The sequence below is a fragment of the Oryx dammah genome, unplaced genomic scaffold (genome assembly GCF_014754425.2).
Source record: "Oryx dammah isolate SB20612 unplaced genomic scaffold, SCBI_Odam_1.1 HiC_scaffold_27, whole genome shotgun sequence".
Taxonomy (NCBI): domain Eukaryota; kingdom Metazoa; phylum Chordata; class Mammalia; order Artiodactyla; family Bovidae; genus Oryx; species Oryx dammah.
Window position 1 is genome coordinate 29,253,319 of NW_024070211.1, and position 15,927 is coordinate 29,269,245.

The 15,927-nt window shown below is 55.1% G+C and overlaps 1 protein-coding gene across 2 annotated transcripts; it reads right to left on the reverse strand.

The window, feature by feature from the left end:
- Nucleotides 1-8,987: 8,987 nt before the first annotated feature.
- On the reverse strand, nucleotides 8,988-15,118 carry CTDSP1 (CTD small phosphatase 1). Of its 2 annotated transcripts, none has more exons than XM_040228363.1 (7): nucleotides 14,804-15,118; nucleotides 13,272-13,420; nucleotides 12,716-12,820; nucleotides 12,479-12,535; nucleotides 11,733-11,825; nucleotides 11,409-11,594; nucleotides 8,988-10,716 (listed from the first exon to the last, which is right to left on the reverse strand). In XM_040228363.1, the coding sequence occupies exons 1-7, from the start codon at nucleotides 14,868-14,870 to the stop codon at nucleotides 10,588-10,590; spliced, it is 786 nt and encodes a 261-aa protein (XP_040084297.1). In that variant the 5' UTR covers nucleotides 14,871-15,118; the 3' UTR covers nucleotides 8,988-10,587. The 2 variants fall into 2 exon arrangements, with proteins under 2 accessions (XP_040084297.1, XP_040084298.1); XM_040228364.1 differs by having other exon boundaries at nucleotides 12,716-12,817; nucleotides 14,804-15,103.
- Nucleotides 15,119-15,927: the final 809 nt, after the last annotated feature.

A 15,927-nucleotide genomic window follows, 5' to 3' on the forward strand; every position in this document is an offset into this window, starting at 1 on the left:
TTTGTCCCCCCCCCCCCCCCCCCTCCTCCAGGAACTGCCTTCACCATATAAGGGAAGATAGGGCCCCAGAGAGAGAGAGGGAATGGGCGAGGGGGTGGGGAGGCAGGTGGCCGCCGTGTCCCTGGGAGCCAGGAGCCCAGGGACTGCCAGACACCCACAGCCGAGGGGCCCCACCCTTGGGTCTGCAGCGAGCACCCAGGGATGGGATACGTTTCTGCCCAGGGCCCAGATACTCGCTGCAGGTGGACAGCACCTGCCAGGTAAGGTACAGGTGGACCCTTCATCCTATCAAACCAGAGGAGCAGTCTCCTCCGTCCTCCTTCCTCCCCTTGGGGGAGTGACCCCGGGGTGGGGGAGCCCTAGACACAGGGATTTAGGGCCAGGGAATCAGATTTAGGGCCCTTGAGGACTGACGGGACCCTAGCACCCCTAGAGGTCGCTCGCTCACTCCAAGGGGCACAGAGATTTTCTTGTCTGCCCCTTCAGAGGCGCTGGCTCCTCCTCCAGCTTTTATGAGCTGCAATAAACCGGTTCCTTTGGACTCTGCTCCGCCGTTCTCTCCTGAAGCCACGGCTTGCATTTCTGAACCCACGGCTTGCATTTCTGAACCCTGATCCTAGGGGGCTTCTCGCTCAAGATGAGAAAGGAGCCAGTCTCACTCAGAAGTCAACGTCGCCCCCAAACTCAGCCCCACTGGGCAGCTGTCCCTCAAACTCCAGCCCTACGGAAATCCTCCTATCACCTCTGCACGGTGGTCCTTAGGGAGGTGAGCTGAAGTGGGCAGGGTGAGGCCAGCTGCTTCTTCTGGCCATAGGGTTCTCAAGACCAGATGTACACATGTGTGCACATCTGTGCATGTGTGTGCAGGTGTGCGTGTGTGAGCTCATGCAGTCTGGTAAGAGGAGTAAATGTAATTCAGGTGCTATCTGGTTTCTCTAAAAGCACCTTTTTTGTGTGAATAAAAAGTATATGTTCAGGACTTCCCTGATGGCCCAGTGGTTAAGACTCCACACTTCTACTACAGGGGGTTTAATCCCTGGTTGGATCAAATCTGCATCACCCTTATGGCAGAAAGTGAAGAAGAACTAAAGAGCCTCTTGATGAAAGTGAAAGAGGAGGGTGAAAAAATTTGTCTTAAAAGTCAACATTCAGAAAACTAAGATCATGGCATCCAGTCCCATCACTTCATGGCAAATAGATGGGGAAACAATGGAAACAGTGAGAGACTTTATTTTAGGGGCTCCAAAATCACTGCAGATGGTGACTGCAGCCATGAAATTAAAAGATGCTTGCTTCTTGGAAGAAAAGCTATGACCAGCCTGCTGCTGCTGCTGCTGCTGCTAAGCTGCTTCAGTCGTGTCCGACTCTGTGCGACCCCATAGACGGCAGCCCAACAGGATCCCCTGTCCCTGGGATCCTCCAGCCAAGAGCACTGGAGTGGGTTGCCATTTCCTTCTCCAGTGCATGAAGGTTAAAAGTGAAGGTGAAGTTGCTCAGTCGTGTCCGACTCTTAGCGACCCCATGGACTGCAGCCCACCAGGCTGCTCCGTCCATAGGATTCTCCAGGCAAGAGTACTGGAGTGGGGTGCCATTGCCTTCTCCGATGACCAGCCTAGGCAGCGTATTATAAAGCAGAGACATTACTTTGCCAACTAAGGTCCATCTAGTCAAAGCTATGTTTTTTCCAGTAGTCATTAATGGATGTGAGAGTTGGACTATAGAGAAAGCTGAGCACTGAAGAATTGATGCTTTTGAGCTGTGGTGTTGGAGAAGACTCTTGAGAGTCCCTTGGACAGCAAGGAGATCCAACCAGTTCATGCTAAAGGAAATCAATCCTGAATATTCATTGGAAGGACTGATACTAAAGCTGAAATTCCAATACTTTGGCTACCTGATGCAAAGAATCAACTCATTTGAAAAGACTCTGATGCTGGGAAAGATTGAAGGCAGGAGGAGAAGGGGATGACAGAGGATGAGATGGTTGTATGGCATCACCAACACAATGGACATGAGTTTGAGTAGGCTCCAGGAGTTGGTGATGGACAGGGAGGCCTGGCGTGCTGCAGTCCATGGGGTTGCAAAGAGTCGGACATGACAGAGCGACTGAACTGAACTGACCTGGGGAACTAAGACCCCACATGTCCAGCAGTACAACCAATATGTGTGTGTGTGTGTGTGTGTGTGTGTATGCTAAGTTGCTTCAGTCATGTCTGACTTTGAGACCCTCTGGATTGTAGCCCACCAGGCTCTCTGTCCATGGGATTCTCCAGGCAAGAATACTGAAGTGGGTTGCCATTTCCTCCTCCAGGGAACATATATATTCGCTTAATTATATGGGCTTCCCTGGTGGCTCAGATGGTAAAGAATCTGCCTGCAACACAGGAGACATGAGTTGGATCCTTGGCTTAGGAAGATGCCCTGGAGAAGGCAATGGCTACCCACTTCCAGTATTCTTGCCTGGAGAATTCCATGGACAGAGGAGTCTGGTAGCCTATAGTCCTTAATTATACAGACAGGAAAAAAGGAAAGAAAAAACTCCTAATTCCACTACAGAGATAAATCTGAGTAATGTATTTTTGTATTTTGGAGTATTTCTTTTAAGGTACTGCCCAATACATATGCTGGGGGTGTATACTATATGTATACTCAATGTATATATGTATACTCTATGTATATATGTACACCATATTTATATATGTGTACTATATGTATATACTATAGGTATACTATATGTATATAGTATCTATCATCTATCTTTTAACTGTCTCATGGTAATCCATTAGATAGATGGTATAGTTTATGTAACCAATATCTCAAATTATATCCAATTATTTGAAATTACTAAGAATGCCTTGGTAAGTATTATTACTAAACTTTTGCCAATATATTGCATCTATTATCATTTATTTAGCATAAGCTCCCTAAAAGTGGCGTTGCTGGGTCAAAGATATGACTAGTCAAATTGTCCCCCAGAAAACTCACATTAATTTATAGCCACATCTGTATTAGCGGCACCTGCCTGGTTTCCCCAGCACTGAACTCCAGCTTTTAAGAAAATTTCTGTCAGTCTGAATTGTCATTGTGTCAATTTATATTTCTTTGATTACCAGCGAGATAGACCATTAAAAATATATTTATTGGGGAATTCCCTGGCAGTCCAGTGGTTAGATGGGAAGGGCATGGCATAAATATATATATTATATTATCCGTGTGTGTGTGTATATATATATATATGTACACTATGTCTTTTGTGAAGTTTTAATTGATTTGTTGGAGTTGTATATATATTTAATGTATTAAGGTTTATAACCCGCCTGTCATTTAGGGCATACTTTTCTCTAATTTAGTTGCTAAACTTTTGATTTAGCTTCAGAATTTTGGGTGAAAACATACGTTTTGTGGGTTTTTTTTTTGTGTGTGTGAGATCTTCGTTCCCCAAGGAGGGATCAAACCCGTGCCCTGTGTAGTGGAAACACAGAGTCTCAACCATTGGATCACCAGAGAAGTCCAGAGAATGTATATTTTAAAAAATTATTCCCAATTTCTTAATTTTGATAAATGTCAAACATATTGAAAAGTATAAATAATAGTATAATAGTATAATAAACAGCCATGGACTCAAGAATTAACATCTGCAATATATACATATTTGGAAGTAAGTTGCTGATATTATTGTACTTTAGCTCAAAATATTTGTCATTCATCTCCTAAGAGTGAGGACAGTCTCCTTCATAACTGTAACAAGATTTTCACAACTGAGAACATTAACAATTATTTCTAATATCATCTTCTACTCAATCCAGTCAGTTCCTCCCAGGAGGACTGTAATATCTGGTTTCATTGATTCTTGATCAAATCATGCACTTCCTTTAAATGTTACATCTCTTCGGTATCTTTTAAATCTAGAATAGCCCCGACTTTTTCCTGACACTGACTTACCGCATCAAGGGCAGTGTGTGGTAGAGCGTTCACACTGGGATTTCTCTGTGTACTATTTAATTTGTTCCTCTTCCTCCTGTATTTCCCACAAACTGAAAGCACCTCTGAAGGTTTGGTTAGGTTCTAACAATTTTTTTCAAGAATATGTAAAAAGGGGCTGTGTTTCTCCAGCTATAATATCTTAAGAGTCAATGGGGAATCTCTTTGAAGTGCAGATTCTGATTCCATAGGTCTGGGGTGGGGTCCGAAACTGCATTACTAACAGGCTCCCAGGTGGTGCTGATGTTCCAGTCCGTGGACCACACTGTGAGCAACATGGTCAAAGGTGTTGCTGTGCACTTCACTCTGCCCAGCATCAAGACATCTCAGCATGAGTGATGTGAAGTTTGCTCCCTTGATTATGGTCATTATTGCCAGATATTGCCACCCTAAAGGCACCCTTCCCCCTTTACAATTAGAAGTCATCTTGGAGTAATCTTTGGCCAATACTTTGGCCACCTGATTCAAAGAACTGACTCATTGGAAAAGAATCTGATGCTGGGAAAGACTGAAGGCAGGAGGAGAAGGGGACGACAAGGATGAGATTGTTGGATGGCATCATCGACTCAGTGGACATGAGTTTGAGCAAGCTCCAGGAGTTGGTAATGGACAGGGAAGCCTGGCGTGCTGCAGTCCATGGGGTCACAAAGAGTTGGACACGACTGTTCAGTTCAGTCGCTCAGTTGTGTCCAACTCTTTGCGACCCCATGAATCGCAGCACACCAGGCCTCCCTGTCCATCACCATCTCCCGGAGTTCACTCAGACTCACGTCCATCGAGTCCGTGATGCCATCCAGCCATCTCATCCTCTGTCGTCCCCTCTCCTCCTGCCCCCAATCCCTCCCAGCATCAGAGTCTTTCCCAATGAGTCAACTCTTCGCATGAGGTGTCCAAAGTACTGGAGCTTCAGCTTTAGCATCATTCCTTCCAAAGAAATCCCAGGGTTGATCTCCTTCAGAATGGACTGGTTGGATCTCCTTGATTGAACTGGAGTAATCTTGGCACAATTTGAAGTCATCTCGGGGCACTTGCAGCACAAAAGTTCCCAATTATTTACCACTCTCTGCTCCTTTTTTTAAGGATATGACAACCCACTCCAGTATTCTTGCCTAGAAACTTCCAAGGACAGAGGAGCCTGGGAGGTTCAGTCGGTCCACAGGATCACAAAGAGTTGGGCATGACTGAGCAAACATGCACTTCTCCTTTTGTAATATTATGATGTAATTACTTGTTAATATCTGGGTTTTTTTCCCCCACAGGGTCTGTTTCGCTCACTGCTGTACCGTGGCGCCTGGTATGGAGTGGGCACACAATGACCGAAAAAAGAAATGAAATTTGTGATTTCTATCTTTGATAATATATTAGAAAGGTGTTTTTAACTTAAGCCAATTTTTATTTTTAAAAATTAATAAGTGGACCTGATAAAATAATTCCAAATATAAAGATATATAATATAATGTGTTATATTATATAGGATCAAACTTTGCGTCACTCATGCTGAGACAACTGCTCTCATCTTAAATGACTCCCATCCAGTCTGCCATCTCTGCTACCCAAAGTTAGCCACAATTTCCATTTCTTGTGTACCATACAGGAGTATACAAAATTATATACATGTATTTGTATCTACTTTTATATTTCTCTTTAGTGGAAAACCACCATCACCATTGTTAGGAAGCTTGCTTTGTTTTGTTGACTGGTTTATCTTGAAGATCATTCTGTATCTGTAGATATGGAATGGTCTATGTCTATCTATAGATGGATAGTTCCACCTCATTGTTTTTCATCACTATATTTTCTGGTATAGATACAGCGACATTTATTTAACTAGTTCCTTATTCTTGGACACTGAAGTTATTTCAAGTGCTTTGCTATTCAGTTCAGTTCAGTTCAGTCGCTCAGAAGTGTCTGACTCTTTGCGACCCCATGAACCCCATGGAGCATGCCAAGCCTCCCTGTCCGTCACCAATTCTCAGAGTTTATTCTCAGACTCATGTCCATTGAGTCAGTGATGCCATCCAACCATCTCATCCTCTGTTGTCTCCTTCTCCTCCTGCCTTCAATCTTTCCCAGCATCAGGGTCTTTTCAAATGAGACAGCTCTTCACATCAGCTATTACCAACAGAATTAATACCCATGTGCATACAGTTATATGAATATACATTTTATCTACCACATAAATTCCTAAAAATCCAACTGCCAAATCAAAAAGTGTCTGCATTTAAAAAATATTTTCAATGGTCAAATTATTCTCCTAAGAGGCTGCACCAAATGTACACTCCTGTCAGCAGTGGTGTGTCCATGATTCTGTGAGTAACAAGCAAATCGTGCGTAACTAAGCCTCGCAGGTAGAGACATTTTCACAGTCTCCAAAGCCAGAAGTCAGGTTGCCTTCCTCCTTCCCCTCCACCCCTGCCTCAAGAGCCACCCGCCGCAGCTTCCTGCCAAGCTCCTCCCTGTGTCACATCCATCACTCCGTCCTCCCCTCTTCACTGTCTTGGCTGCAGTTCAGGTCTTCATTCTCTGTCTCTGGAAACATGTCTGTGGTCTCCCCATAGGGAGAGTCTTAGGTCCCTAACCAGGCAGCTCCGTGGTAAAGAACCTGTTTGCCAACATAGGAGACAAAGATTCGGGTTTGATCCCTGGGTTGGGAGGATTCCCCTCGAGCAGAAAATGGCAACCTGCTCCAGTATTCTTGTCTGGAAAATTCCATGCACAGAGGAGCTTGGTGGACTACAGTCCATTGGGTCGCAAAGAGTTGGACAGAACAGCGCGCGCACACCCAGTGTAGCTTCCAGCGGGTGGCTGCCAGGTTTGCACGTGCCTCTGTCCTGCTCGGTGTCCCTCTGTGGCACCCCCTGCCTGCACGGAAAAGGCCACCTCCTTGGTCTGGCTACAGATCTGCGTTATCTCGCTCCTGCTTTTCTGCAGTGTCATTTCCCCTCCTTCCCCGCTTGTGTGCAATTTCGAAACTGTCACTTCCCACGCTCCCTGGTGTGTCCCGTGAGGTTTTGGCTTCCTTTCCCGTCGGACCTCCCTGCACAGACCACCTTCCCCTGAACCTTGCCTCCTTCCCAAATCCTTGGCAAGGATTTCCAGGCTCCTCATGTACCCCCAGGGGAGATTAGGGTGTCCCCCGTTCTCCTCCCCCATGTTCTCTTGCCACCCCCCCATTTGCAGCATTTCAGGTTTGGACAACATGTTCAGATGTCTGTTCTCCACACTAGGATGTGAGTTCCTTGAGAGCAGAAGTGCACCCTAGTCATGGCCCAGTGCCTGGCACCACAATCCATGTTGTTGCGTTGAATTGTGTGGATGGTGTAGGGGCGTGGGCGCGGGGGGGCAAGGCAGGCTGAGGTCTCAAAGTTGGGAGCGGTTGAGACTCTGCAGTGACAGGCCCTTCAGGATGCAAATCTGGGGCGGAGGGGCGAGTGTTTGCATGGAGAGCAGGAAATAGAGCAGGACCCTGAGGAAGGCCGGGCAGGAGGCAGGGAGGGCTCGGTGTTGACCGGCCAAGGGCTCTCGGGCTTCGGCTCAGACTGGGACTGGAGCTCAGGGTGGCGAGCGAGGGTTCTGCGGGCTCTCCTCCCGGGTGATGGCTTCGTGACGCTTTTCTACCAGGAAAAGTGGTGGGGAGAGGGATGGGGGAGGGGCAGCATCACACACACGCTGCAAAGACCTGGGGGGACACAGCAGCGTCTGGAGCGCCAGGAGGCTGAAGTCACAAGGTGAGGGGCTGAGGGCTAGGAGAGGCAGAGAGTGGAGAGGGGAAGGGGGGGGGGGGGGGGGGGGAGCGGAGCGGAGCACCGGAATCAGATTTGAGAGGGCTAGATCTTCCTCCCCCCAGTGCATGGGAGCTTGGGGGAGAAGCTGCCCACCCCCGGGAGAGGGCCTCGTTCTAGGCCGGCCCTCATCCTTCCAGCCCCGGGCGCGTCGGGGAGAGGGTGGGACGTCTGCGCCCAGGCAGGGGGCCGGCGGGAGAGGCCCGGCGCCTGGAAGCCAGGGCGTCCGCGAGGACAGAGAGGCCCCTAGCGGCCAGCAGGCGAGGGCGAGCCGGGAGGGCACTTCCTGCCAAGGCCCGGGGCGGCCCAGTTTCGCAAAGGAAGTTCTGCCAGGGCCGGAGGGGCGGAGGCAGGAAGTGGGCCGGAGGCTCGCGCTAGGGTGCGGCCGGCGGGTAGTGAGAGGCCGCGGCCGGGAGCGGGGGAGGGCCGCGGAGGTGAACCAGACCAGGGCCGCGACCCCACCCATCCCCCGCGGAGCCCCGCAGCCGGGTCCCGCGGCGCAGCCCTGCTCGCGACGCCTCGACAGTCCGCGCGCGGCCTGGGCCAGCCGCGTTCCAAGTTCTTCCATTTGGAGCTGAACTGGTCTTCCCTCTAGCTCGCCCCATTCCCCTCCACCCTCTGGGGCCTCACGGGTCCCTCCCCTCCACTCCGGAGCGGAGACCACACCCCTCCAGTCTCCAAATACCTTCCAGGGGCCTCTCCTAGGGACGCGTTTCAGTTCGCCTCAGAGCTAATACTCTGTGGAGTCCTCCCGATGCAGGCATTATTTAATCACTTCTGCAAAGAGGGCCTAGCTCCATTTTGCTGATCAGATAACTGAGGCCAAGACGGGCAGAATTAAATAACAGTCAGATGAACTCGGGCTTCCCTGGTGCCTCGGCGGCCAAGAATCCGCCTGCGAATGCACACGATGCAAGAGACACAGGTTCGATCCCCGGAGAAGGAAATGGCAACCCACTCCAGTATTCTTGCCTGGGAAACCCCATGGAAAGAGGAGCCTGGTGGGCTATAGTCCACGGGGCTTCAGAAGAGTTGGACACGAGTTAGTGACTAAACAGCACAGATGCACTCGGACCCATTCAAAGTTTGCATTTTCAGGCTTGATGCCCCTGGAAGGGTGAGAGCAGCCCTTCCCTCCAACGGGTTTGCTGAAGCAGGTGTGGCTTCACCGGACCTCCCCCCAACTTCAACAGCCCCCTCTCCATCAATAACCACAGAGCCAGGATTGGGGGGGGTTCTGGCTTTCGATTTAGTTCTTATCAAACTGTGGGGTTCTCCGTTACAGAGAAGGCACTTAGATGGGAGGGTCACCCGAGTCAGACCAACTTTGTCCTCCCTCCCACCCCCAGCTCTCTGGTGGGGAGGGTAATGACATGTCCACCTGACATCCCCCTTGGCACTGGTATGTGGGTCCCCTTAACCGTTAGGCCTTTGGGAGAGCCCAGGGCCCTGGCTTCCAGACTCAGCATTTGAGGGAGGGATTCCAGATAAAGGACTCAGAGCTGGAAGGCAGGACGTCCTGGGAGCTGCCCCCAGCCAGCAGGGGGCAAAGCAGAGGGGCTGCAGGGGTGGGGTTGGCACAGGGGCAGGGGAACAGCTTGGCCAGGTTTCCTGGAGACCCCGAAACCCCACAAGAAAGGTCCCACCTCCTACAGATCCCCTAAAGGCACCAGTGAAGTATGGGGTGGGGGTGGGGAGGCACCAGTTAGGTGGTCTAGAGAGACCCACACACAAACTCCGCTGGTGGACCTGCACAGCACTGGGCACAGAAAAGGTGCTCAATAAATGTTTCTTGAATGAATGAATGAACGGAGCAGAGAGGGTGTGAGGGACAAAGGACAGGGCCTGGGGCCCCTTGGGCCAGCCTGTTTCATTCAGAAAATAGTAGTTTAAAAAATGTAAAAATCTTTTCCCTGCCCCCCCCTCCCCTAGTTTATGGGCCCAGGGAAGGGCGAAGGAAGGGTGTCTCTACCTGGACTTTTCCCTCTTCCCCTCCCCTAAAAGTCTATATACACATATACATATTTATACGGCACCGCAGGATACTGCCTGGGCCCCCACACGGAGCTGGGGGCACCAAGCCCCAGGGCCTCCAGGCCGGCCAAGGCAGAGGTGAGAGGTTGGAACTTAGGGCAGTGTGGGAAGTAGCCCTCAGCAGCTGGTGAGCCCAGAGTAGCTAGATTCTGGGGTCCTGAATAGACCCTTGCTCCCTTCACAAGTGGAAACAGATCAACCCTCAAGCCTCCCCGCCCTAGGCAGAGGTAGGGTGAGGGGGGCCTGCAGCAGTCCCCAGGGAAGAGGTGGGGAGACTGAGTCCTCCCCCACCAGCCTAGATTGCAGCAACCTGAAGGCTGTTCTGGCAGAGCTGACCCGGATTGTGGCCCTGGGAAAATCGGCTGGGAAGAGGGCTCTATGCAAGGCACTTGGTGTCCACTGTTCCCAGATTGGGGGAGGGGGGGCGTGCAGGTCCAAGGCAGAGGGCAGCTCAAACCCTGCCCCTCCCCCAAGCAGAACTGGAAGGGCCCGAGGGGCCCAGTTTGGCAGCAGAGAAACATGGCGGTGCAGAGAGAAAGGAAGGAAGGGGGAGAGGCACGCAGAGCCCTACGGGTCCCCCAAGGAGAAGGTTCTAAGGCACTGACTCAGGGACCCAGGGGCTCATCGCCCTCCGTGCAGCCTGCTGCCCCCTCCAGAGCCTGGCCAGGCTGGTGGGGGGGCGAGGGGGCGGGGAGACCCCGCTTCCCCGTAGCGCTGAGTTTTCTTAAGGCAGAGTCCGAGTGAGTGGGGTGCAGGTGTGGTCAGGGGCAGGTTCGAGCCCCATGGCGCCTCACTAGCTGCCCGGCCGAGGCTGCCTGAGCACTGAGTACACGTCGTCCACACGGCTGAGCTGCTCGAAGAAGGGCAGGAGGTCGTGGAGCTCCGTGTCACTCATGTTGTCGAACCATGAGGCCACCGGTACCTGGAAGATAGGTGCGGGGCAATGAGGGGGGCAGGGGGCCCTGGGCACAGAGCGTCCAGATCAGCCCCGAGCACCCTCACCCAGTTTCCCAGTAAGTCGCACTGACCACACAAGTCAGAGCAGAGTTTTAGGGAAACATACTGAACCTTGCATGTTTGAGCTGTCTCTTCAGTCGTGTCTGACTTTTAGGGAGCCCGTGGACTGTAGCCCGCCAGGCTCCTCTGTCCATGGAACTCTCCAGGCAAGAATACTGGAGTGGGTTGCCATTCCCTTCTCCACAGGATCTTCCCGACCCAGGGATCCAACCCATGTCTCTTATATGTCTCCCGCGTTGGCAGGCGGGTTCTTTACCACTAGCGCCACTTGCGACGTCCTTACCCTAATTGTGTGCTAAGCACTTGGACAGTTTTGCTTCATTTTTTTAAAAAGTTAATTCTGGGATCCGCTAACAGTTCACAACTGTTAGGATGAAGTGGAAACTGCTCTAGTGCCCAGCAAGGGACCCAAATCCACAGCAGGCCCCTTGTCCATGCAGGCAAAACGGGCTGAGTGACTAATAAGAGACCTGGGGCAGCTGTGGATGGACAAGGCGAGCGGGCAGCAAGCAGGGGCCACTGAGGAGAGAAAAGAGGGAGGAACGGAAGGGACCAGACCCCTGCAGGTCCCCAACCCCCAACCTGCCGGGCACTCACGGCGTTATCCGGATGGAAGACGTAGGAGGCAGGCGAGTTGTCCAGGATGAGCACCCGACGAAGGTCTCGGCCCAGTCGGCTCAGGTCCTTCACGTAGTTCCCCCGGTGGAAGACACATGACTCTCGAAACAGCCGCGCCCGGAAGGCCCCCCACTTGTCCAACAGGTCAGCTACGGGGTCTGCGTACTGGGGGGTGGGAGGTGGGTCATCGGGGGCGGGGAGGGCGCCAAGAGGGACCCAGAGACTTCTGCCCAGAGGTTGTATGTCGGAGGCAGACAGGAAGCAAAGGTGCCCAGGGAGCCCTGCGGAGGGTGGAAGGCTCACCTTGGCCAGGCTGGCGGTGAACAGCACGCATTCGAAGAGCTCACCCATCCGCTGCAGGAACTCATCGACGTGGGGCCGCTTCAACACGTAGACCTGGGGGGTGGGCCAGTGAGGGGACTGCCGGCCCATGGGCCTGGGCGGGGTGGGGCCGGGTGGGGTGGCCGGGGGACTGCGCAGGAGTTAGGTGCAGGAGGCAGAGGAGCACAGGAGGGCAGCTGGTCCCAGGGCCCGTGGGCTCCACTTGGCCAGCCACCCCCACCACCACTGGGTAAACCACCCACCGTCCCCGAAGAGGATCAAATAACCTCCGACTCCTGTCTTCGGGCCCTACCTCAGAGGGAATCACTAATTCCCACCCCTTCCTCCGCCAGGGCCTCGGCCGGATGTGGGGGCCTGGGGCAACCCCCTCACCCCAAGGCTGCAGGGCACCGGCCCCCGAGCCAAGTAATGGAGAACAGGCTGGACAGCACACAACCTATCCTGAATTACTTGAACTGGGTCCCGGGCAGGGTGGGGGCGAGGGGGCACCGAGGAAGACCCCCCACCCGACTCCCTGCAGGCCTTGGAGCTGGGCCAAGTCCCTGAGGGTCTGTGTGACCTCAGGCAAGTCTCACACGCTCTCTGGGCCCTGGACATTCCACATTTATCAAAATCCCATTTAGGGCTCTCAGGACTGGTGGGAGGAACCTGGGGTCTGGAAGACAGATGCCAACCCTACGACCTCCCCCCCACCCCCAGCCCCTCACCTGGTGGACTACCCCATCAATCTCCACAGGAATGATGAAGTCAGCATTGTTCACTGGCTGCAGGGGGAAGAGAGCTGCTGGAGTTGGGGCAAGGCCCGCCAGGACCACCCTCCCAGGCCAGGCCAGGGTCTGTGTGACCTCAGCCAAGTCTCACACCCTTCTGACAATTCCACATTTATCAAAATCCCATCTAGGGCTCAGAGACCGGGGCCTGAGGGCTGCTGGGCAGGGGCCCACCTTGAAGGAACTGTGCACCAGGGTCTCGTCCAGGTCGATGACCACACAGATCTTGTCCAAGTCCTGGGCTTTGGCCTCAGGGAGCAGGTACTGGACTGGGGCCTGCTATGGGGACAAGCAGGGAGCTGGTTGCTGCCACCTCTCTCAAGCCCCAGTCATTTCTCCTCCCCCAGCCCTCTTCCTGGAGAGCCCCAAGGACAGAGTGGAGACACCAGCCCCTTCCCAGCTTTGCCCTTGCCAACCCTGGAGCCTGGGGGTAGGCTGCCTGGCTCTCAGGGCTTCAGTTCCTGACCTGGGAAACCAACGCAGAGGAAAGCCTCCACTTCTGAAGGGGAAATTCAGAATCCTCGGGGCTGGGGCCCCTCAGGAGGCAGTCAGGGTTGGTAAGGCCTGAGAGGGTGGAGGGCTTGGTGGGGGGTAGGGGGCTTCACCCTCCTCCACAGGGCCTAGCAGCACGTCATGAAGAGCCCCCTTCCCCTACACCCCCTGAAGAGCTGAAGGCACCCCCCTACGCCCCCCCAGGTGCCCCCATAGCCCCCACTTGGCCAGCACGAACCTTGGGGACGGCACCATTCTCCTCCACGAGCAGGGGTGCCCCGCTATGGGCGGGCAGGGCCTCCCCGTCATCCCGGCAGACACAGCAGAAGAGCGAGTGGAGAATGCCTCGGCTCCGGGGCTTCTGAGAGGCTGCTGACTTCTGGTCACCTGAAGCAGGGAGGCCCACGGTGGGGGCGTGCACAGTGCCTGGCCTGCAGGGCTGTGCCTATATGCCCAGCTGCCAACCCCTGGGCTGAGAGGGTCTAGCCATGCTTCCTTCATTGAGGGAGACACACTCAGGTGGCAGCCTGACAGTCTTGGCTCCAGGCCACTCCTCCGCTCCCCACAAGTTCTTCTAATGTGGGTACAACGTCACCCACATTAGGCAGTGGGCTGGTTGGAGGCTGGGACAGGAGGTGTTTTCTCTTCCTAACAGTTTCCATCTCTGCTCGGGGAGCAGTACATAGGGGCACCTCCTGACACCCACCGGACCTGAGCAGCCCCTGGTCAGTGGGGCCCCTACAAAAGAGGGCTGGGGCTTGGGGCCCTGGGGCCCACTCCCGCCCTCCTTCCACTCTCCACCTCCAGAGGTCCAAAGTCCTCCCTGAAGTTGGGCCCAGACACAGGGGGTGGGGGCTTGAATCTAGTGTCCTGCGGCCATCTACTGGCCCCTCCTCCTCCGCCCCTACCCGGACCTTCAACCTAGATCCCGCTAATAGACTGGCCCACCCTCCACCCGACCCCCATCCAACCCTCCACCCCCGACCCCGGGCGGAGCTAGGTCCCGGCCACAAGTGGACAGACCTGGAGGAACTTCCTAGCCTCTTAAGTCCACACGAGGACAGGGAGGGGCAGACCCCCTAGACCAGAACCATCAGTCCCGGGGTGCCCGGCCCAGGCTGGCAGCATCTCGGGTCGCTGCGTGTATGCACAGACACGGCGCCCACCGGCTCGGGGAGCCAAGTGCGCGGTCCGATCACGCGTCTCCTGTGGGCGCGCGGGCGATCCTTAGAAGTGGTTGTCTCTCCGCGCCTCCACGCGGGACGCGGAAGTTTGTGGGGAACGTGGCCCTGCGTTAGCGGGAGATCGTTCCAACCCTCCCCAGCCCGCTGTCACCTCTACGCCCCCTCCCGCGACCCAGTCAGACCTCGGCCCGGAGGGGGCGGAGTCTCAGCTGGTGGCCTGAAGGCGCCCTCTTCAGCCCCCCCATCTCCCAGCCCCCTTGGCGCCAATGGGGGAGTAGGGGGGGTACGACTCTTCGGCCTCGCGCACACCCAGTCTGGGAAACCTGGAGGGCGCCCCGTGCTCCACCCCTGCCTCAGTTTCCCCACCTCGAGCAGACCGAAGCGCCCCAAAACGCGCCAGGCCCCGCCCCGGGTCTCCGAGTTTCTGCAAGTTCAAACTCTCACCCAGCTCCCCCTCCGGCTGGAAGCTTCGGGTCCCGCCAAGGCGGGCGCCCCGGGCGGCGGCGGCAACTGTCGCCCTCCAGAGGGTCCCGGCCCCCTCCTCTTTGCGGCGCCGGGTCTAAGCGCCCTCCATGCGCCCCAGTACCTTTGCTCCGTAGCGGGCTCCGCGCTTCCTCCTTGCTGATCTGAGTAATAACTGCCGAGCTGTCCATGGGGCCGGGCGCGCTCCGCTCCGGCCGGACTCTGGCCCGGGAGCCCGGCCTCCCCCCCGGCTCGGGCCGGAATCGGGGCGCGGGGGGGAGGGGAGGGGTGGGAGGGAGGGATCCCCGCGAGCTTCGGAGGGGAGGGGAGCCAGGTTCTAAGGGGGAGGGGGAGGGAGGGGGCGCGGAGGAAACTTTGTTACAACATGGAGTTTCCTCCCCGCGAGGCGGATGCAAACATGGAACCCGGGCGCCGTTTCAAGGCTCCCCCTTAAAAGGGCAACGGCTTCAGCGTGACCTGGACTCTGCCGGGGCTTTCATCACTTGAGGGGCCGGCGCTGCTCGGCGGGCAGGGAGGCGGGCCCGGCCAGGTTCCTGCCGCGCTCCCGGGGGCGCCGCCTCCCTTCCCGCCGCCCGCCTGCCAGCCAGCCCGCCAGCGAGGCCAAGCCTCTGCGGCTGCGTGGCAGGGCCGGCACCCCAGCCCACGGTTCTGCGCTGAGCGGCCCGGGACCAGGGCCCGCCCGGGGCGCCCGCGCCCGCGCCCGGGAGTGCCCCGAGGCAGCGCTACTCCACCTCTGAACATTCCAAAGGTCGGGACTGGCAGCTTCTCGGTCTTCTCATTTGGGAAATGGGGATAACACCATCTGGTCTGAAAAGTGGGTCTTCTCTCCAGTGGTCGCAGGGGAAGTCGTGAGTTTGCAAAGCCTCTGCTGCACTTCCAAACGACTGTGCAGATCCACACAATTAGGTCCCTAACCGAACCGTGACCTACCCGCAGTCTCGGCCCCTTTTCCCTAAACCCGGAGCTGTAGGGCGCAGAAGTTCCAGCTGTCCGCCCCGGGGTGCCCCTGCCGGCCTCTCTTCACCGGGCGCCCGGCCACGTCCACTCCCCATGCCCACCCCAGCCACCTGGTTTTCTTGCCTGAAGCCGAGGGCCTCCACGCCTCAGGTCCTTTATACGTGCTGTTCGTTCTGCCTGAATAGGCTTCCTACCGCTTCGCATAGACAAATCCCACCGACCTCGAAGAAATGAAACCCTCCTTTTTCCCAGGCCCCCTCCTCTGCTTCC

What these genes read in the sequence shown, in the direction of transcription:
- CTDSP1 (XM_040228363.1), bottom strand. Translation starts at nt 14,870, where the DNA reads ATGGACAGCTCGGCAGTTATTACTCAGATCAGCAAGGAGGAAGCGCGG. An exon ending in TTGATGGGGTAGTCCACCAG is followed by an intron (nt 11,826 to 12,478) that starts GTGAGGGGCTGG and finishes CCCACCCCCCAG; the next exon opens with GTCTACGTGTTGAAGCGGCC. An exon ending in TCACCGCCAGCCTGGCCAAG is followed by an intron (nt 11,595 to 11,732) that starts GTGAGCCTTCCA and finishes CCCACCCCCCAG; the next exon opens with TACGCAGACCCCGTAGCTGA.